The sequence below is a fragment of the Galeopterus variegatus genome, unplaced genomic scaffold (assembly GCF_000696425.1).
Source record: "Galeopterus variegatus unplaced genomic scaffold, G_variegatus-3.0.2 Scaffold2134, whole genome shotgun sequence".
Classification (NCBI taxonomy): domain Eukaryota; kingdom Metazoa; phylum Chordata; class Mammalia; order Dermoptera; family Cynocephalidae; genus Galeopterus; species Galeopterus variegatus.
Genome location: NW_007728245.1, coordinates 145,809 through 167,460, shown reverse-complemented (window position 1 = coordinate 167,460; position 21,652 = coordinate 145,809). Strand labels below are relative to the sequence as shown.

The following is a 21,652-nucleotide window of genomic DNA, read 5'->3' as shown; positions in this document are numbered from 1 at the left end:
CCCTCTGATTGAGATGCAAAGAGAAAGCCCAGAGCTCAGCCCATCCCTTCCCTGCTGCTGGGGCACAAAGTCCACTACGGAACCCAGGCTGAAATTCTCTGATGCTGAATCAGATGCTTTAACAGCCCCACTTCTTTGGTGGGCCTGTGGAACAGTGGTTGAATGTGACAGGGAAAAGGCAGGGGCCAGCATGCCAAAACCCCCCAAAATCCCAAGCTCTCTGGACCTACCCGGCCTCCTCCAGGCTGATGCTTGATGTTTTCCGTGGAGCCAACCTTGGACCGGACATTCTTCAGGTCAGGGGCAGAAGCATTGGTGGCCAGGCGGCTCAGTCTGGGGGCAGAGGAGCTGGGCTTGGCCGAAGTGGGCTTCTTGTCTGTGGGAGGAGGCATGGAGGGCCGGGGAGGCGTGGGGGTAGACTTGATTCGAGTAGAAGCCACCCCCGCCGGGGGTCCTGCTCCACCCAGAGTGGTATTTTTCTTCATGGAACTGGTGGAGGTGCTCTTTGGGTGACTTAGTTCAGCTGCAAAGGTAGGAGTGAGAGATAGCAAGTGTTCATGCAGAGAGGGAAAATGGGAATCTTAAAGCCCCAGAAGAGGTGGGGGTTCAAGTTAAAGTTCCATAAAGTGGGGCATAGGGTATTACCTGGTGCAGACTTTGCAGTCATCTTCTTAATGTCCGCAGGTTTTCCCTCAGTCTTAATGGCTGCACAAACATATACTTATTAATATAACCTTTAACAAACTGACATTGAATGACTCATCCATACTGAAATTCATCATTCATTCAACAATTACTGAATGTCACTCTGAGCCAGGAGCTGTCTGAGTCTCTGGAAACAGAGTAGTAAATTAGATAGCAGTGTAAAGACCGTGCCGTTACGTAGCATACAAGGCCAGGCACTGTATCTTATTCTCCTCTATATCCTGACAATGCCTTTTACATGGCCTTAGATGTAGGTCATCAATACTTGCCTATGGAATTGAATTGCCTATTTCTTATCATCATGTAAGACCATCACCACAATGTGCTGGGTGCTGTGGAGACATTAAGCAAGGGACAGTAAATTCTACCTGGGAATTCATGAGAGTCTCCTTCACTAAAGATTTTTTGAATACACACAACTGCTAAGCTCACATGGAGATCAAGTCTTGTTAAGTACTGGACCCATCAGGCTGCCATTGTTCAATGCACCCCCTCTAAGGACTGGTACCTAAGCAGGTCTGCATAGCTGTCTGAGAAGCTGGTTAGAGCTATGGCTAGGGCAAAGCCAAGGCCAAATTCTCCTATCTACTGCTTTCCATGGGAGGAAGGATAGGCAATACTCACCAGTGGGCTTTTTGGGCAGGGGCGTAGGGGGGCTCCTACTGCTTGGCCCAGCTGCAGTAAGAGTGGCAGCTGTTGTGGCTTTTGGAACAGTCTGGGTGCTCTTGGATCCAGGTCTGAGGGCTAGGGCTGAGGCTGGCTTGGATGGTGAGGTCCGCTTCTCAGGAACCTTTGCCTCAGCAACAGGCTGGAAATAGGAAAGAGAGAGTGAGAACTGCAGGTCAGCAATAGCCCCAGGAGGTCATGTCAAAGGACTGTTCTATAAAATCAGACACCAGAGAACAGGGGATACTGTGGGTATAGCAGTTACTGACAGGAAAATTTATATGGCTCTAAGATCAAAGTCCTCCAGGCAAAGTGAGAAACTGGCCATGTAGGGTGCTGTCTGATGTGTGGTCAGGAAACAGGGAGTCAATCTACTTCAATGCAACCTGAATCAGAGAATGAGCAGCCCTGAAAAGTGCATCACATCACAATCTACATTCACCTCAGGATTTACTGCATTCCCTACTCATATTCAGGGGTGTGTAATGAAACCTAATGTATTAAATATTTGACCAAAGAAAGATTGAATAAACACATAAAAAACACAAAAAGTAAAAATCATGCTCAGTCCAATTCAGCCATTCCTCGGGGCCGGCCTGTGGCTCACTTGGGAGAGTGTGGTGCTGATAACACCAAGGCCATGGGTTCTGATCCCATATAGGGATGGCTGGTTAGCTCACTGTGTGAGCATGGTGCTGACAACACCAAGTCAAGGGTTAAGATCCCCCTACCGGTCATCTTTAAAAAAAAAAAAAAAAAAAATTTCAGCCATTCCTCGAGCTAACACACACCCAGAGAATGCAGAACAGGATAAAGCTGCAGATGGAAAGGCTACTGGCCAAATCTGGGTCAGAAGCCTGACCTCCAGCCCTAGTCCGGTCCCTAGCAGTGTGTTCTTGGGCAAAACACTAACCCTCTCTGAGCTTTTTTTCCCTCGTTGGGATAAAGGAGATTAGAACAGAGCATCACTAAAGTCCAGCTTCAATAACATGAGATGTTAGGGACTAGAGGATGACAGGTTTGACAGCACAGAGACAAAGAGAAAGGGCAGGCCTGACCAACAGAGGCATTGGTATCACGGTGATGAACTGAAAGCAAATGGGAAAATCAGCCAAGGAAGTACTTAGAAATCAAGGGCTGGCATCTAATCAAATAAAGTCTAACTCTGCAGATGCAGAGTAATAGACTATTTCTACAAACAGAGGCCCTAAGTACGGCTGGAGTAAGGAAGAACCCTAAGTTTGGAGTCAAGGTAATTCATTCTGCTACCAGCTCTGTCGGGAACATGCTGTAGGATTTTGTTAAGAGAGGTTCCCTGTCTGATTGCTCTAAATTTTTTTTTTCTCTTTTTTTCACCCGAGAAGTTGTGAATGAATGACTGCTCTAAAATTTGAGGAATAAACCAGATGCTCTCTGTTTCTCTTTCAAATTTTCAATGCTATCAATAGGATTCAGAATAATCTAATGTAGTCTTATTATTTGCTAGTAATAGTAATAATGATAAAATAAGTTGTAAAAAAAAATTATTGGGATAGAAATTACCGAAGGATATGATGTCCTTCAGATGTCAGGCTCTTGGCCTCAGCAAGCTACAGAGCCAGCCTGCCCTTATAACTGGAGTTATTCTGCTCTTTCTCAATTGATATTTTCTCCTCTGCCAGAATCACAGATCTACTTATTATTTCCTGAATAGGTTATTCTCCCTCTTTATCTTCTACAAATCTTTCTACCAAAATGAGAACAAAAATAATTTCAATAGAGTTTAGTTTTTAACAATCTCTCAAAATGTTTCCATCTGTTTCTTATCTAAAGGACCAACAACAGTAATAATTATAATGCAGATCACCTCTTTTAGGTCAGCTATATGTTGAAATGCTGCCTAAAAGCTGCATGGCAAAAAGCCTTAAAGTACAGCATTGATAGAAGCCCTGAGCATCAGCAATGGAGTTAGACCCAGGCCCCAATTCTGGCTCCGCTACTTACTAGCACTGAACTTTGGGAAGGTTATTTAACTGAGCTTAAGCTTCTTATCTTCAAAATGAAGACACTAACATGTACATCACAGGTGGTTAGGAGACAGAATTAAAGGAGTTAATGTATATAAGAAACAAGTACAGCACACTTCATTTTTATTACTATTACGGAGTGTAATTTCACTAGATACCTCTCCCTCCTCCCAACACCCTCCTCTATCTGCCCGAGCTGACCTGCAGCCATGGCTCCAGTCACCTTCTCTCTGCTCTCTTATTCAAATACATTGTTTTCTAAAGATCAAGAAAAGCAGCCAACTGGGTAAGTGAGGATCAGAGAGAAAGTTTGACGAGATTTTATCTTTCCTAATCTATGATAAGATTTCTTAGTTTCTTGGCCAGGGTTTCTACCTAGACTACATTTCCTAGGTTCCACTGGTTTTCTTTACAAGAGTAAATTAAGACATTGACATTTTAACATGGGAATCTATTTCCCATGTTCAATTTACAAAGCATCAACAGGCTTACCTCCAGGCCCTTTTGAATAAAACAAGCTGTCAAGGAAAACAGCCACAGCCTCCACCCACCCTCTACTCTTGGAACAGTTCTGCAGAGCAAATGCTGCTCCAAATGAGACCACTTTCTGGGCATTAAAGAAAGTGTGGGTGACTGGAGACTGGAAAACTTCAGATGTAGCCCAGTGAGAGGTAGCTTAATGCCAAAAGTAAAGGGAGTTCTTATATGATGCTAGAACATGCTGAGATAAGCTGGAAGAGCCTGTTATATCACAAAAGTGATGGGCAAAATTCACTTCCGCAGGATGATTCAAGAGAAAGACCAAGAATTGAATTTGATGTGGGAATTACACCAAAAAAGAATATCTGATTAATATATGGAGTAGGGGAAACTGGATAACAAGTGCTTAAATAGGTAAAGAATAAGGAGTAGTTCAGAGAAAGCAGGAGGAACGAAAGTAGAAAGAATACTGCCTCCAACCAGGGCTAGGAAAAGTAAAAAGTTTAAAAGGTCTTCAAAATGTTAGGCTGCATCAGTGGGTTCCCAAGCTGATTTTCATATCACCCTTCTCCATTTTCCCATGCCTTTTTCCGTTGTCTGGTAGCAGCAAGAGCTGTCTATCTGACACTCTGAGGAGCAAACTTTTCCCTACAATACTCAGGCAACAACTTACCTTTGGCTTCGTGTCTCTTGAAGGTAAGATGGAAGGCCTGGCAGTGGCGGCAGCAGGGCGTTTGGGTGGGGCAGCTGGTACTAAGCCTGAAGCAAGGCTCATGGGTTTTTTATTCGACCCACCAGAGGTGGTGAGAGCTGGCTGCTTAGGGAGAGAAGTGGGCTGTATTTTGGCTTTCGATGTTGAAGTCTTTGCAGGTTGAGTGGTGGCCAAAGGCTTTAGGTTGATTGTTGGATTTTTTATTTTTTATTTTTATTTTTTAAAAGTCAACATCAAACACACAGACAAGAATAAAAACAAATTAAAAAAAGTATAAATTGCACAATTCAAAGTAAAATTATAGGCAATGAGGACAGATGCAACTGAAAATTAGCATTCCTTTCTTCTGAGCTTACTAAACAGTGTAATGACACCAGGATACAGTTAAAGAAAACTGAGAATTGTTTCTTGATGACAGTGCCACAAATTCCAGCAGTTGGGCACCTGAAGATTTAAATCCAGTAGTAGCTTTAAGCAATTAACTAACTTGGTGGCTGCAATAATTCTATAAAGAAAATCATCAGCAGATGATTATGCCATTATTACCTGTACGTTGATGGAGCAGCATTAGCCACATCATAAAGTGTGACATTTGACCTTTGTAAGAAGTAGCAGTAAGTGTCTAGAACTATCCACTTTAACAATGAATCTACTTCAGAATACTTTTTTTTTGACCGTTAAGGGGATCATAAGTAACCCTTGGTGTCTGCACCACACTCAGCCAGCGAGCACACCGGCCATCCCTAAATAGGATCTGAACCCGTGGCGTCGGCACTATCAGCACCACACTCTCCCGAGTGAGCCACGGGCCGGCCCATACTTCAGAATACTTCTGCAACTCTCCTTTATGTTGTTGTTGTTAAGGGAAGCAGAAACAATCTCTATAGAACATTTTTACAGATAAATAAGGTAGCAGAGTCAAATGCAGAAATTTTAAAGTTTTGGTTAGGCCACTACAGTAAAATGGGAATAAAAGATATTTTCTAAGCATGTCCAAACTTGACGAAGGACTCATAATAGCTCAGAAAAAAAGAAATTTCATTCATGATTCAAGCAATAATAGCAGAAGATACTGTTTTTAAAAATTATAGCAGTAGAAGATAACCACCAATTTGGCACCTACCTTTGTTTTCTTCTCTGGGCTTGGTGGGAGCTCCTTGTTTGGTGGTGTGGTGATGTCATTTCTGGTCACACTCACAGCAGGCCGTCCTTCTTCTGGCCTGGCTATTCCTGAGAGGGGGTGGGGAGGTGGTGGGAATTAAGCTAAGCAAATGTTTTCACACCCATTTGAAAATGCAAGGCTTAGCAGAGACAGACCACTCACTAGCACTTCATTCTGAAAAAAATCCACAGGGCTATGCTGTTAAAACATGGACAAGACTCCTAAGTTTTCATTGTGACAGAGGACAGTTTTAGATTCCTGGGATTCAAGGACCTTGTCCCTGTGGAGAAGCAATCTAAATGGGATTTGCACAAATGATCAGTGAAAGGAAATGGCCCTTCCAGTTTGGTTTCCCTTCCCTGGAGACCATCAACAAGGTTCTGTCACCCAACCACTAGGCTCCTGGAGCACACAGGGGACAAAAACCTCTTCTAACAGAGTCTATCTCTTGGTTGCTGCGATGGGGTAAGAGCCAGAAGATCATCCAATATCCTCCCCTTATTTCCTTTCTCTGTAAAGAACCACTTTATGAAGGATGTGAGATTAACTTGATCTAGTTCTAGCAGTGACCCAGATTTTCAACAAGGCCAAGGACACCCATGGAACCAGACCCAGGATCAGAAATAAAGTCTACCACCTAAGGCAGCATAGCCTCCTCTCTGTGGAGAGGTTACTCCAGATTTTAATAGGGCTACGTTTGAAAGCATTAAAATACCAAGAAATTTATAACCTTGGTGTGGGGAAGACCTACCTAACTAACGCAAAATCTAGAAGCAACAAAAGGTAAGTTAGATTAAAGAAAAAGAAGAAACTTCAATGTGGCAAGAAAACACTACAATAAAAGTCAAAAGGCAAATGACCAAAAAAAAAAAAAAAAAAAAATTGAAACTCATATCAAAGATAAAGAGCTTATTATATAAATTACTTCTACAAATCAACAATTCCTACAAAGGCCAACAACCCACCAGAAAAATAACCAAAAAATATGAATAGTTTATAGAAAAAGAAATACAAATGTCTTTTGAAAATACAAAAAGATGTCCAATCTAAAGTATGAGAGAAATGAAAATTAAAACCACACTGAAATGACATTTTTAACCTAACATATTGTCAAAAGTCCTAAAACCTGTAAATAACTGTTGGGAATAACGTGGGGAAATACATTATTGGTAGGTATGTGAACTGGTATAATCCATAGGCAGGGCAGTCTGGCAGTGTCTCTGAAAATTACATGTGCACATAAATTCTAATTCACAAGTCCAGTTTCTAGAAATTTATCTTAGAGGTGTATTTATACATCTGCAAAACGGCAAATATGCAAGGTTTTCACCAGAACACTATTTCGAAAAGCAAAGGACTGAAACAACCCAAAACTCCTTAACAGAAAACTGGTTAAAGTATCATGGCAGAAATATCAATGTAATCTCTAAATCTGAAAAAATAAAATAAAGGATGAAGAAAATCTTTTATGACTGATATGTAATGATCAACATTAAGTTGGAAAAAAAGCAAGGCACATAACAGTATGTTTAACATAAACTCATTTGTCTAGGGAAGGGATGGGGGAAAATATACTATTACAAATATACTTGTATATGCATTTTTAAAGGATCTTGGAAGGATCATGATGAAACAAAACAACAGTAACCGAATCTTTTTTGGTGGGGGAGAATGGGACACAAAACTGGGGAGGTAGGGAAAGCTAAATGATTATAGATTCACAGGAAGCTGTGAGCAAATGTATAGGGAGGTCCTGTGTACCCTTCACCCATCCTCCTCCAATGTTGACATTCTGCATATATACAGTGCACTATCAAAACCAGTTCATGTTACCCTTTTACAGCCACAGGCACCCCACCTCTCTCCAATCCCTAAATCTTTGACAACTACCAATATTTTCTCCATCTCTATAATAACTTCCTCTACTAAGTCAAATAAGACTGGTGAGAGCAGGCATCCTTTCCTTGTTCCCAGTCTTAGGGGTAAAGCATTCAGTCTTTCATCATTAAGTATGATGTTAGCTGTAGGTTTTCTTCTTTTTTTTAAATTTTATTTTGTCGATATACATTGTGGTTGATTATTGTTGCCCCTTACCAAAACCTCCCTCCCTCCTCCCTTTCCTCCCTCCCACACCCAACAATGTCCTTTCTGTTTGCTTGTCGGAAGTTGTTATATCTTCTTCCCCCCCACCCCAGATTTGTGTGTGTGTGTGTGTGTGTGTGTGTGTGTGTGTGAGAATTTACTTATTAATTTTTAGCTCCCACCAATAAGTGAGAACATGTGGTATTTCTCTTTCTATGCCTGACTCATTTCACTTAATATAATTCTCTCAAGGTCCATCCATGTTGTTGCAAATGGCAGTATTTCATTCATTTTCATAGCTGAGTAGTATTCCACTGTGTAGATGTACCACATTTTCCGTATCCACTCATCCCATGATGGACATTTGGGCTGGTTCCAACTCTTGGCTATTGTAAAGAGTGCTGCAATGAACATTGGGGAACAAGTATACCTTCAACTTGATGATTTCCATTCCTCTGGGTTTATTTGTAGGTTTTCTGTAGATGTTATCAAGTTGAGTAAGTTCCCTCTCTTTTCTTAGTTTGGTGACAGTTTTATCATGAATAGGGGTTAGATGTTGTTGAATGCTTTTTCTCTGTTTATGATTTTTCTTTAGACTGCTGATATGCTGGATTACTTTTATATATTTTTATCTTTTTGATTATTGAACCAGCATTGCATATCTGGAATAAACCCCACTTGGTCATTGTGTATAATTCTTTTCATATATTGATGGAAGTGATTTCCTAACATTTTGTTAGAAATTCTTATATCTAAGTTCATTAAAGATATTGGTCTGAAGTTTCCTTTTTTTTTTTGTTACTGTCATCTGGCTTTGGTATAAGAATAATATTGACCTCATAAAATGAGTTAGTGTTCTGTTCCCTAAGTGTAAAATCATTATTTTTTGAATATATGACAAAATATTCCAATGAAACCATCTGGGCTGAGGATTTCTTTTACAGGAGATTTTAAAGTATAAATGTAATTCCCTTAATGTTTATCCTGGTTATCTATTTCATCTTGACTGAGTTTTGGTAATCTGTGGTTTTCAAGAAATCAGTCCATTTCTTCTAAGTTGTTGAATTTGTGACTATAAAGTTGCTCCTAGTATTTCTTTATTATTCTTTTAATCACTGTAGTGATACCCCATTTCATTCATGTTATTGGTGATTTGTGTGTTCTCTTCTTTTTAATCTTTGTTAAAGATTTGTCAATTTAAAAATTTTTTCTAAAGAACCAACTTCTGGTTTAATTAATTTTCTTTTCCTTTAAATAATTTTTTTTTCTTTTTTTCTTTTTCTGGTGGCTGGCTGCTACAGGGATCGAACCCTGGACCTTGGTGTTACCATGCTCTAATCAAGGTTTGATTAATTTTCTTTGCTATTTTCTTGTTTACAATTTCACTGCTCGCTTTGGATTTATTTTGCTTTTCTTTTTCTAGTCCTTTGATGTAGCAACTTAGGTTACTGATTTAAAACCTTTCCATTTTTCTTTTTTTTTTTCCTTTTTGTCTTTTTTACTGACTGGTAACGGGATCGCAACCCTCGGTGTCGCGCCTGCACTGGGGACCGGCAACAGGATCGCAACCCTCAGCGTCACGCCTGCACCACGCTCAGCCAGTGAGCGGGAACCGGTCTCCACATGGGATCCGAACCCTCAGCGGGAGCGCCACCGCGCTCACAAGCGGCGCACTCACCAGTGCGCCACCGGGCCGGCCCTAAAACCTTTCCATTTTTCTAAGCATGATTTCCCCTCTCAGCACTATAGTAGCTGCATTCCATCAATTTTGATATGTTATATTTTCATTTTCTTTCTTTCTTTTTTTGTGCGGCTGACCAGTGCAGGGATCCAAACCCTTGATATTGGTGCACCACGCTCTAACTAACTGAGCTAACCAGCCAGCTCTGTATTTTAATTCAGTTCACTGTATTTTTAAATTTCCTTTAGGACTTGCTCTTTGACCCAGGGATTATTTAGAAATTTACTGTTTAATTTCCAAGTGTTTGAAGATTTTCTTGTAGTCTTTCTGTTATTGGTTTCTAATGTGATTCCATTATGGCCAGAGGATACATTCCATGTAATATCAGTCTTAAATTTATTGAAGTTTGTTTTATGACCCAGGATCCATCCTGGTAAATGTTCCATGGGTGCTTAAAAAGAATGGTACTCTGCTGTTGTTGAACAAAAATTCTATAAATGTCAGTTAGATCCTGTTGTTTGATGGTACTGTTAAATTCTGTTGTATCTTTACTAATATTCTCTCTGTAGTTCTAATCAGTTGCTTACAGTGAAATGTATTAGTCCCCAACTATAATTGTGGCTTTGCCTATTTCTCCTTTTAGCTGTTTTTGTTTCATGTACTGTTTTTTGGTGAGTATATATTTAGAATTGCTATGTCTTCTTAGTAGATTGATCCTTTATTCTTTTATCTGACATCTACTTTGTTTGATATTAATAAAGCCCCTCTTGCTTTTCAGAACATTTATGTTAATGTAATATATCTTTTTACCTTCAGCCTACTTATGCCCTTATGTTTGACATGCACTTCTTGTAGATAGCATATACTTGGGTCATTTAAAAAAATCTATTTTAATCTGTTTTTGATCATTTGTATTTAAGGTAATTGCTGATATATTAGAGCTTAAGTCTGACATTTTATTATTTGTTCTGTTTCGCATTCCTCTGCTTCTCTTTTCTTGCCTTCCAGGGGTAACTTGAAATTTTTTAGAAGTCTATTTATAGGGCCAGCCCATGGCTCACTTGGGAGAGTGTGGTGCTGATAACGCCAAGGCCACAGGTTCAGATCAGTATATAGGAATGACCAGTTGGCTCACTTGGGAGAGCTTGGTGCTGACAACACCAAGTCAAGTCAAGGGTTAAGATCCCCTTACTGGTCATCTTTAAAAAAAAAAAATTCCATTTTTACTTTTTAAATAATGTTTTTGAGTATATTGTTTCTCTAGTTTTCTTAGTGGTTGCTCTAGTTATTACAATATACATATAGCCTACTGGTTCCAGTGTTTGATGACTTTGACTGAACTACTGAAACTCATGAGAAGGATGGTTTATTATATTTACCCCTATTTTTACCCACTCCATTGTTGTTCTCTCATTTCTGAAATTTCAAGCTTCCTTCTGTTATTTTTGGAGAGGTTCCTTTAGCCATTCACTAAGGGTATATCTACTAGCAACAAATTCTTAGCTTTCCTTAATCTAAGAATGTCTACTTTTTCCCCTCATTCCTAAAGGATACTTTTACCAGACATAAAATTTGCAGTTGACAGTTCTTTTCCTTTAGCGCTTGAAAAATGGTGTGCCACTTCCTTCTGCCCTCCATAGTTTCTGATAAGAAACATGCTGTTGTTTAAATTGCTGTTCCCCTATAGATGATAACGCATCATTGCTCTCTCGATTTTAAGGTTTTTGCCTTTGTCTTTAGTTTACAAAAGGTTAATTATGAGATGTTGTGGAATAGATTTCTTTGCATTTATCCTACTTGGGATTTTTTCAGTTTCTTGAATCTACAGGTTTATGTCTTTTGTCAAATTTGGGAAGTTTTCAGTCATTATTTCTTTGAATAGTTGTTCAGCCTCACATTCTTTCTCCATTGCTGTGATTCTGATACAAATGTTGAAATTTTTATTGTCCCACAGGTCTCTGAGGATCTGGAGGTTTTTTTGGTGTTGTTGTTGTTTGTTTTCAGTCTATTTTCTGTTTCTGTTCAGATTCAGTAAATTCTGTTATCAAGTTCACTGATTCTGTCTTCTTTCATCACCAGTCTATTAAGCCTATCTCACAAGTTGTTAATTTTGATTATTATATTTTTCATATTTACAAATAACTTTTAAAAAAATAACTTCTATTTTTTTTATTGAATCATAATTGATTACACATATTTTGGAGTTTCAACATTGACATATGTTGATCAAATCAATATTAGCATTATATTACAAATCGTACTTATTCTTTATGCCTCTTATCCAATCTCTCTCCACCCTTCACTCTCCCCCACACACCTCTGACAACCCTAGATTTCTTCTTTACTTCTGAAAGAGTAACGGTTATTCTGCTGTTTGTTGCCTAGATGATCTGTCAGTGCTGAGACAGGTGTGTTCAGGTCCCCCACTACTATTGTAGAGTAGATGCTTCTTCTATCACTCTGGAATGGGCTTTGTGGAGAGAGACATCCTCCTCTTTTCTTTGATCTCTCCTGGTGACTCTCCTTGTGTCAATGCACTCGAGTGGCTGGCGGGCCATCTGCATGGTGGTTGCAGCATCTAGCTGCTTTTGTGGCAGCTGTGGCTATTGTGGTGGCTGTCGTGGGCCACCCACATGGAAGTGGTGTTTATAGTGTGCTCCTTGCCTGGGTGTGGGAGGAGGGACCAGTCCCTGGCTCCATACTTCAGGACCCCGGGTGGGCCCTGTGGCAGCAGTGGCCTGCCTGGTTGTGGGAGGAGGGGTTGGTCCCTGGCTCCCTCTATTTTTAGACTTGTTGCAAAAGAGCGGGGGGTAGAAGAGGGAGAGGGGAAGGGGGAAGGAAATAGGGTGGAAGATGGAGGAAGTGGGGGCATGATTGAGGCCCATGACATCCCCCTCATTCCTACAGGGTAGACCAGGGGGCTTCTGGTGGTGGCTTGGTCATTGCTGGGCTGAATGCAGGTGTCAGGGGGTGTGGCCGGAGCCCTCGGCCACCCACTGCCCTGGTTTGGGAGACAAGGGGGCTTCCAGTGGTGGTTTCGTGGTTGTTGCTGGGCTGGTTGCAGATGTTGAGGGTGTGTGTGGCTGAAGCCCTTGGCATCCCACTGCCTTGGCTCAGGAGCCTGGGGTGTTTCCTGCAGTGGCTTAGTGGTCATCATTGGGCTGGCTGCAGGTGTCAGAGGGGGTGTGCCCCCCCACCACCACCCTGGCTTGGGAGCCTGGAGAGCTTCCTGTGGCAGCTCAGTGGTCATCACTGGGCTGGTTGTGGGTGTCAGGGGGCATGGCTGAGGCCCCTGGCCCTCCCACATCCCTGGCTTGGGGGCCCAGGGGGGTTCCAGTCCTTCTAGGTTTTATAGGTACTTTTTGGTGAAGTGAGAACTTTACTACTTAATATCAAACTTTGTCTCTGGTCTATGGGTATTTTGTTTTTTCTTTCAGTTTTGTATTGGACTATTTGCTTTTTCCACTACTTAAAGTCAGCACTGGAACTAATTTGTTGTCCTTTGCTTCCTTCTAAAATGGGGAACTTCCTGTGGGGACCAGCACTTAAACCCTGTGGTTGAGTTAAATTGCTGCTTTGCTGCTGATTCCATGGGGAAAGCTTTTTGTGCAGCTCAGGTTTTAATGGCTAACATTATAGGTACTTCCAGATCTCATGAGATCTGGTACACCTGGGTTGTGTAGAAACTCTGGTCTGGACCTGAGTCTTTTCAGCAAACTGCTCTCCATGCAGTTGTATATTCCTGACCAGTCTCCACAGAGTGGTCCTACGCTGGTTGGAGGGCAGATCAGCTGTCCTTGCTTGCTGTGTCTCAATGTTCCCCTGATGGCTCATCTCCCCCACCGCCTGTGCGCCAAACACTTCCCATGGGATGGGCCATGCGACAGCCCCTTGCAATGACTCACCAGCTTCTGAGTGTCTCTTTTTGTCAGTTGTTGTGGCTCCTTGCTCTTGTGTGGGTCCACAGGAACCCTGTTAGTGGTCTTGCTGGCCTGACGGCCACCAAGGCCCTCTTCTCTTCTGCTACCTCCAAGCAACTTCATCCGAAAGGCACAGCTGCAGCTTTTGCCAGCTCTTGCTCCGTGTGCTCACCAGCTCCAGCCGTGAAGTGGCTGGGCCTCGAATCTGTTGGAGTGGTCCTTTCTTTCTCTCATTGTGGCTTCTCTTGCCTTCATGCACTCTGTAGGTCTCTCTGCTTCTTCCCCTGAGCTCTAGTGGCCCCTGCTTGGCTGTTGCTTTTTATTTTATTTTATTATTATTATTTTTCTTAAAGATGACCAATAAGGGGATCTTAACCCTTGACTTGGTGTTGTCAGCACCATGCTCACCCAGTGAGCTAACTGTCCATCCCTATATGGGATCTGAACCCAGGGCCTTGGTGTTATCAGCACCACACTCTCCTGAGTGAGCCACATGCTGGCCCTGGCTGTTGCTTTTTAATAGTTGTAAATTGGTTGATTGTGGGAGAGAGAGATGCTAGGGACTGTCTATTCTACCATCTTGACTGGAATTTATAACTTCTATTTCTTTGCTGAGATTTTCCCGTTTTTTATTTGTTTCAAGAGAATTCATAATTGTTTGCTAAAGCTTTTATAATGGCTGCTCTTTAATTTTCTTTGGCAGCTGGCTGGTACAGGTATCTGAACCTATGACCTTGGTGTTATAAGGCTGCACTCTAACCAACTGAGTTATCTGGCCAGCCTTATGACTGCTTTAAAATTCAAATTTTATACTTTAGAAGGCAATCACCCTGTTTATATTTAGTATGTAGGTTCTGGCTGTAGTTCTAATGACAATTTGGTTTTCAGAGTCCTTATAATGCAATTCTGGCCTGCTGTATTCTAGCTCTGCTGAGGCTCTCACTCTATTCCTGCTGGTATTGCCTGAAAGGGTTGAGGCATTTCTCTGGGCCACCCAGTGTCACTAGGTAGGGGCTGAGTGATTCTGAATCCATGGAATGGAGAGAGCTTCTCCTGGCCTGTTCTCTGGCTGCTTGAGGCAGGCAGACTTCCTGTTTGATCTCTGCCTGGGCTGCCAGGAAGAGGAAGCACCTATCTAGGCTACTGTGTGCTACAAAGGGAAAGGAGTTGGAGGAAACCTACATAGGTCTCCTGCCACCAGGTAGGGGGTTGTAAGACACTAGGCCTATAGGTGCCGTTGGTGCTGTCACCTGGTAGGGGGCAGGGGATGCGCATCCATGCAGTTGCTGTTAGTGTGGGTGGATCAGGCCTACGGCTCCTGCTGGCTGTGGAATGGACAATGGGTAGGCCCTCATGGGCTCCACTGACACTGTACAGGCAGGCAGATTGAGCCCACTGCTGGGTTTGGGCAGAAAAATAGGGCTTACCACTAGGGTCTTTGCTGGGCTTCCCCTTTCCTGGTCCTTTGGCAAGAGAGAGCAGGGTCTTCTTTATTTCTTTTCTTTCCACCTTTCAGATACCTTTATGGAATTCTGTTAAATTATTTTCAGACTATTTAGTTGTATTTATAGGGGAGGAACAGGAAAAAGTGAGTTGACACCATCTTGTCTTGGTAGGAGGTTTTCTAATGTAGAGCTTTTTGTACTTTTGGATCTTTCAATCATATGTATTTTAGTCAAAAATAGAATTTTTTTTAAGTTTTAAAAATGCGAAGGAAAGAAAACAAATCTACAGTGGCACAAGTTTGGGAATATCTTTGTTCTACAGCAAGCTGAAAGAAGACATCATCAAACATGTGTCTTGTTGCCACTGGCCCCAGACCACTGTGATGATTTTTCAATAAGCACAGGATTTTTTAGTAAACAACATGAACACTTCATGAAGTCTCACTGTAACATAGATATGCAGTGTCTCAACTTGTACAAATAAATGTACTTGTGCATAATGAGAAACTGCTGTCTCCTTTCTGGATGGTACCACTCACCAAGACCCTCCTCCTTTGCCTCAGGGATATATACCAGGCAATTGCTAGAGTCTACCACACAAATGTGCCCACGTTTCACAAGACAATGTCTGAAACAGGACTCATTAACTCCTTTGCAAAACTGCTCTCTTCTGTTGGAACTGTCCATTATTTGTACTATTACCTTCTTGGAAAACCAGTCTCAAACCCAAAGCATGACCTTTGACCTCTCTCTCTCCCTCTCTCTCTCACACCTTCCACATCTTGTTTTTGAACTGAAAACTGGATGTGGAAGGTGTGAGAGAGAGGGAGAGAGAAGTCAAAGTCTTATATTTCCCCTATCATGTCCTCAGTGTTTCACCTGCTACTACCTGAATCAAACTATCCTAACAGTTTTATGCCATCAATCCTCTGTCTTCCAGTTCATCTTACCTACTGAGAACAGGTGAGTCTTCCCAAAGCAGACCTTGGGCTACTTTATTTGCTGTTATAGGCAGTCATCACAGTTTTTTGAACATTGTAGTAAGGCTTAAACTTCTCAGTAGGGCATGTGAAGCTTGGCAAGACTGGGTTCTAGACAACCTTCCAGACTTTTCTCCCATTATTTCTTGCCACATATGTATAAATGGATTTGGAATGTTTCCACAACCCACTCTCTCTTCTCTCCAGGTGAATGAGGTGGCCACGTCTAAATGGCTAAGGCTGATTAAGAAGGCTATGTTACCTGGTACACAGTTAACTGGACTAAGCTGAGCCAGTAAGATATATTTACTTGCTCACTCTCTAATATGGACTAAGACATAAAAACTGCAGTCAAGCAACCTTGGGTACCTGAGATATACGGTAGCACAAAGCAGGCCACAGAGCCCAAACCATGGCAACCCAATGCTGTTCTGTCCCAGGCAAAACAGAATCACAAAGGAAGCAAAAAGTAAGAGATAACAGAAAAAAGAAACACAACAGTTTCCAGAAGGGAAGGGAATGGTACAAGTATGCAGGGAGAACCAGAGGTCCCAAGAGAGGCAACACAAAATAGCTGCTGCCCGGCTACGCTTCCCACAATTGGATTCCCTGAGATTCTTCTATATCCTGTCAATAAATACTGTTTTACAAATTTGAGCTCTTCTGATTGTGTTTGTGTTGTTTGCAATCAAATAATCCTTAAGGGAGTGCCCAATAAAGAGTAGTCATTGTTCTTTTCCTAACATGAGCTATCTAGGCTTCATACCTTTGCTTACATGAGTTCCTTTACCTGGAAGCCTTTCCCTCCACATTGTTGGGCATCTTAAATTTCCAAGACCCAGCTCAAATGCCACCTCCTCCAAAGAGATTCCATGATTCATAACCTTCTCACTCCCCCCACCCCCAACTATATCATAAATTGCTTGAGTTCAAGGACAATTTCCAGTGCTTAGATAGTGACTGGCAAGTGGCAGGCATGTTAAATGAACTAATCTTTATATACTTTTATCTCCATAATGTTTAGCACAGTCAGCATTCAAACATTTATCAGGTGAATTAACCAGTGGATGTGTCAGTCATTTGAAAATATTTTCTATCGGCATAAACTTCTGTTAGCTTGAACTATAATGAACTTGTTCTGAAACAAAAGTCTTCAGTCATTACCACCTAGAAGGTATATGGCACTGAACTGGGCACCTGGAGATCAATAAAAAGATAAAAGAATCCTGTCCAGGAGGAGCTTGTAGTTCTGCCACAGTAGAAGTAAGCAACAGCATAGGATATCTGAATTCTTGTGATCTTGCAGTCATAAAAAATCGAGGAAATATGAAGCTTCTCTGCCTATCTTGATTTAAAGAAAATCTGTCAGTCTTTAAGGGTCCCATTCTACTTACCACTCCCTTAGAAAATACCACTTCTTAGTTTCAGAGAAAAAGAGTAAAAAATTTCATAAAAATGTACCTAGACGAATAAATACTGGAGAAAACGAGTCCCAGGAAAAGAGACTATTTTTTTTTTTTTTTACAAACAAAACACTTATTTTAAATCCCCATTAATGAGCTTGTGAGTAATGGCCCTTTGTGCTTAAACTAAATTCAGACAAAAACAAAGTTTTTTAGACCACCACCACCAAGAGCCATGGGGTGATGATAGGATGGGGGATGGGAAGAAAAGAACGGTCCAGGAAGAAAGACACAGAGGCAGTCACAAAGACTGGAACACTTAGCTGTTTATTAGGTTGCAAGTCTCTCCTCTCTCCATTTTCTCTTTCTCCTTCTCCCCACAAATCCTCCCAAAAAAACATACAGAAAGAGAAAACTAGAAGCAAGATTGGGTCAAATATGAAGAACAAGAAAAGAATACTAAATAGCCAGCTTTAAAAGGCTCTTTTTCAGCCTGAACAAAAGCAAAACGTTCTCAAAAGCAAAACGGAAAACACAGCTTCCACCCAGACTGTGCAATTTAATGAGAGGAGAGTAAATGCTGATAAACCCATTGTGAATCCACACAAAGTGACAGACTTTCCAAGCAAGGAAATCAGTCCATTGTGATTGGATGATTTAGAGCTCAAGAATCATTTGTTTCAAACCAACAGGGAGCTGAGAGGTGGGAGGATGGGGAATGGGGTGGGCAGGGTGACACGAGGTCAAGAAAGGGGCTCTGATTATCATGCCCACCCCCTTCTGACCCCATCCCACCCCCAAGCCAGTCAGCCAACATCCTCAGACCACACTATCTGTCATACCAGCAAACATTCAGCTTGACCTGGCCACATTCACTTTGTTTCCTTTCTCACTTCCCTCCCAGCAAGCTTCCAACACAAGGGAATTTAGGTTTCCCCAGGCAGTTACAGACTCTAACAGTAACAAGCTGCCTAATGCTCCTGCCAGTAATCTGTCACTTTGGTTGGTTCCTTGCTGTCTGCTTATCCCCAATGGAGGCAAAATTTAGAAACATACCATCACGTGGGGTCTCTTCACACAGGAATGATGGCGTGCTCTGGGTTGCAGTGACCTCAATTTCTTTCTTCCCTGCCAAAGCCGTCTGTCCTGGCTGTTTTGCACCTGCCTGGCATACTTGGGAGTATGAACCAATTCTTGTTTCATTAATATTTTCCTGTCCTTTCTCCTTGCTGCTTCCTTCAGGAATCTGCTCCAGCTTACTATGGAGACATAACCCAGCAGTGCCAAGTTCCTTCTTCCCAGAGCTGCTGCTGCTATTGCTGAAGTGGTTCAATTCTTCTCTCTTCTTGACTACTGGTTCCTCACAGATAAAAGGAAGTATCTCTTTAGTAGATAGGATGGGCAGTTCCCCAGGACTCACATTGTAGCTAGCTGTCTGTTCTTCAGCCACCGTCATGGAGCGCTGTATGGCAGGAGCTCCCAGTTTCCTGGATGTCAGACTCAGCATCGGGCTACTGTTGGCAGGCAGCAGGCCAGAAGAAAGCTCTTCTTGGGCAGGGAGTTCAGGGTACTTATCTGCAAGGTTGACAGCTGGAGGAACTGAGAGGTGAGAACACTCAGACAGGGCCCGGTGCACTGCCTTTTTCTGCTGGGGGGCTTGGTCAAGCACAGCCCCCTCCTCAGTAGGACTTGATTTCTCCAACTCCTTACGGCCTCTGCTGTGAGAATTTGCATTCAAATATTCCTGGGTGAATTCCACCATAGTGACAGGTGAAATGCTAGTGGATGAATGCTCAGTAGTGGGGGCTGGGTGGGCTACAGCCACTGGTAATGGGGACTCACTTTTAAGCTGCCCGGAGCTATCATTCACAATCCCAGTCACTGGGCAGGCAGGGGCGATGCCATTCTCCTTTCCTGGAGTTGCTTCCCCTGAGCCCTTAGGGCACTGAGCCACTGGATGAAAGTTGGGGTTCCAAACACTGGTTTCCTGCTCCTTAACGTGCAGGGTGGGGATGTCAGCAGCCTCAGGGAAATCAAGATCTGGCTGGCTCTTGGTCTCTAGCCCATTTTTCCCTGCCACCTTCCCCTGAACTGTAGTGGTTTTGTTTTTGTCTGGCTCCTCTCTGAGACCCAGATGGAACTGGGCTGTCTTTGGGTGTGCCAAATTACCCTGCAAGGGATGGCAAGTTTCTGAAATCACATACCTGCTCTCGAGGTGACCCGAGGTTGCTTGATATTCCCTATCTTGCACTTCAATGCTGAGCTCTTTGTCTAACTTCCCCTCAAACAAGCAGAGCTTATTCTGCTCCAGGAAGCTGGCATTCTTCACAAGCCCGTCTTTCAGCTGCCCGTCCATGCTAACGTTCAGCCCGATTTCATTCATTTTGCCCTCTGTCCTCTGCCACTCGAATCCAGCTTGATTGATTTCTTTTGGGGAATCCATTCGGCACTGTGCAGGCTTGCCCTTACAGAGCTGGCTGTATGCAGCAGTGAGAGAGGCTGGCTGCTCATCTGACAGCGACATCATCTCTTCCACTGCTCGCATCTCTCCCTTCCCCCTCTTGCTCCTGGAGCTCTAACATCACAAACGATCGATTGCACAGAGTTTGCAGTGACATCACAGCTAATCCCCAGGATTCATGACAAAACCCACCTTTTCTCCAATTCCCCTGTCTCCTCCTTATCAGTGTGAAAGGAAAAAAGAATGAATAAAAGAGAAAGAGAAAGTAAATAACCTGCTTCTTTGTGCACCAAACGCCACTATTAATCTGAAAATGTAATTTCCTATTAACTAGCACTCTGTTTAGATGTGCAATTTAAAACATGGTATGGTGCCAATCCAGGCACTGAGCAGAGTAATTATTCTGGCTTTCACTCATATAGATACATGTATACCCACACATTCACTTATCTGGTACCATGCCCACCTTTCCACATTCACCCACTCAAAAACTGTTTTAAAAATAAGCAAGACTGATTTACCAATCCCCAGCTATAATCCTTGAAGAACAATGATTCCAGAAAATTGTTCAAAATTTCACTTAAAAAAAAAATTAACATCAAAATCACATTTTTCAGAGGAAGTGTGGGTTTGCTGTCATAGCAACTTATCAAATTCACTTGAAAAAACTGACTTGAGTGTGGTGCCCAAAACCCAGTGAGAATCCATCTGTAGCTCTACACTGTAGAAAAATTTAATAAAGGTTCATTTAAAGACTTCAGTCATCAGATCTTTGGGGACATGTATTCCAATTACAAGACACTGTGTGATGACATAGCTCTTGTGCTTTTACTGATATCCCTGTTCCCCCTTGGTTCCTTTTGTGAGATGGGTCACTCCCTCCTGCACCAGCCCTGCTCTTTCCAGCCTGCTGATCTTTTAGGAGCCATGTAAACACAGTAGGGAAAAATCATCTTCCTCTGACCTCTGGAACTTAGGGATTCTGACAACCTGCAGATTAGAGTTTTTATTGCTCACCAGAGCCCACTGCCCACATTTAACTCAGTTTTTTTACTGCCCTGGGCTTTGAGCTTACAAATTGTACAAAAGGGATTGAGTGATCCATAAAACAAAATTGCTCCCCAAAACCTACACTGTAAGGATAAGCCATACTCTACTTTGAACAAAGCTGATTTTTGTTGTCTAGCCTATAAGTCTAGCCTATCTTGAACTAACATAGATATTTGTAAAATGTTCTATCAAGAATGCAAGGGATGTTTTTTTCCAGGATGAAGAAAAGGTTTAGGTTGCTTTTGAAAAGCCATTTGCTATCAACTGCAATGATTTGGTTATAGCTTTTTAATAATGCTTTTAGGAAAAAAAGGACAAGTTAAGATTGCTCCATCTTTGGTCTACAATATAATTACCAAGAAATTGTCAAGGTCCAGTCTAGGAAAGCTTGCTTAACCAGAGCCTCTGTCCCCAAACACTTGTCTTCTCCACTACTCACACAACTCATATAGTTTACTCAAGTGCCCAACTAGACTGCAGGAACCAACTTTACATGCCTTTTGCATTAACTTCAGTACCTGACACAGGGCTATGTTCATGGTCAGGAGTGGCAGTGTTGCAATGCTTAAAAAAATGTGAGCTTCCATTTAACCTCTGTCCTGCACCTGAACTGAGCCTCATATACACCTTTCCTTCCTCTAGATCTTAAGTAGTTTAGCAGCAATACATGTCAAAGCACAATAAAGTTCATTAGCAAGAAAGCAGGTCTCCTTACTCTATAGCAAAGCCCGCGCTAAGGAAAAGGAAGTGAAAATGTATAAAGAAATGAGGGGGGTGCCAGGAGGGTCAGGATTCTTTTTTTTTTTTTTTCCTTTTTGTCTTTTTTCGTGACCGGTAATGGGATCACAACCCTCAGTGTTGCGCCCGTATCACGACCGGCAACGGGATCGCAACCCTCA

General features: G+C 42.2%; 1 protein-coding gene across 16 annotated transcripts in view; it reads right to left on the bottom strand.

Moving 5' to 3' along the window:
- MAP4 (microtubule-associated protein 4) overlaps positions 1-21,652 on the bottom strand; it is a 119,038-nt gene that overhangs the window by 15,613 nt on the left and 81,773 nt on the right. For 12 of the 16 annotated variants that reach the window (XM_008580620.1, XM_008580626.1, XM_008580630.1 and 9 more), the window contains 5 exons: positions 5,693-5,799; positions 4,531-4,746; positions 1,330-1,513; positions 646-705; positions 231-523 (listed from right to left, as the gene is read on the bottom strand). In XM_008580620.1, coding sequence (XP_008578842.1) covers positions 231-523; positions 646-705; positions 1,330-1,513; positions 4,531-4,746; positions 5,693-5,799 — 860 coding nt within the window. Of the gene's footprint in view, positions 1-230; positions 524-645; positions 706-1,329; positions 1,514-4,530; positions 4,747-5,692; positions 5,800-18,298; positions 19,864-21,652 lie in introns of those variants that run through there. The other 4 variants (XM_008580632.1, XM_008580633.1, XM_008580622.1 and 1 more) reach the window with 3 other exon arrangements.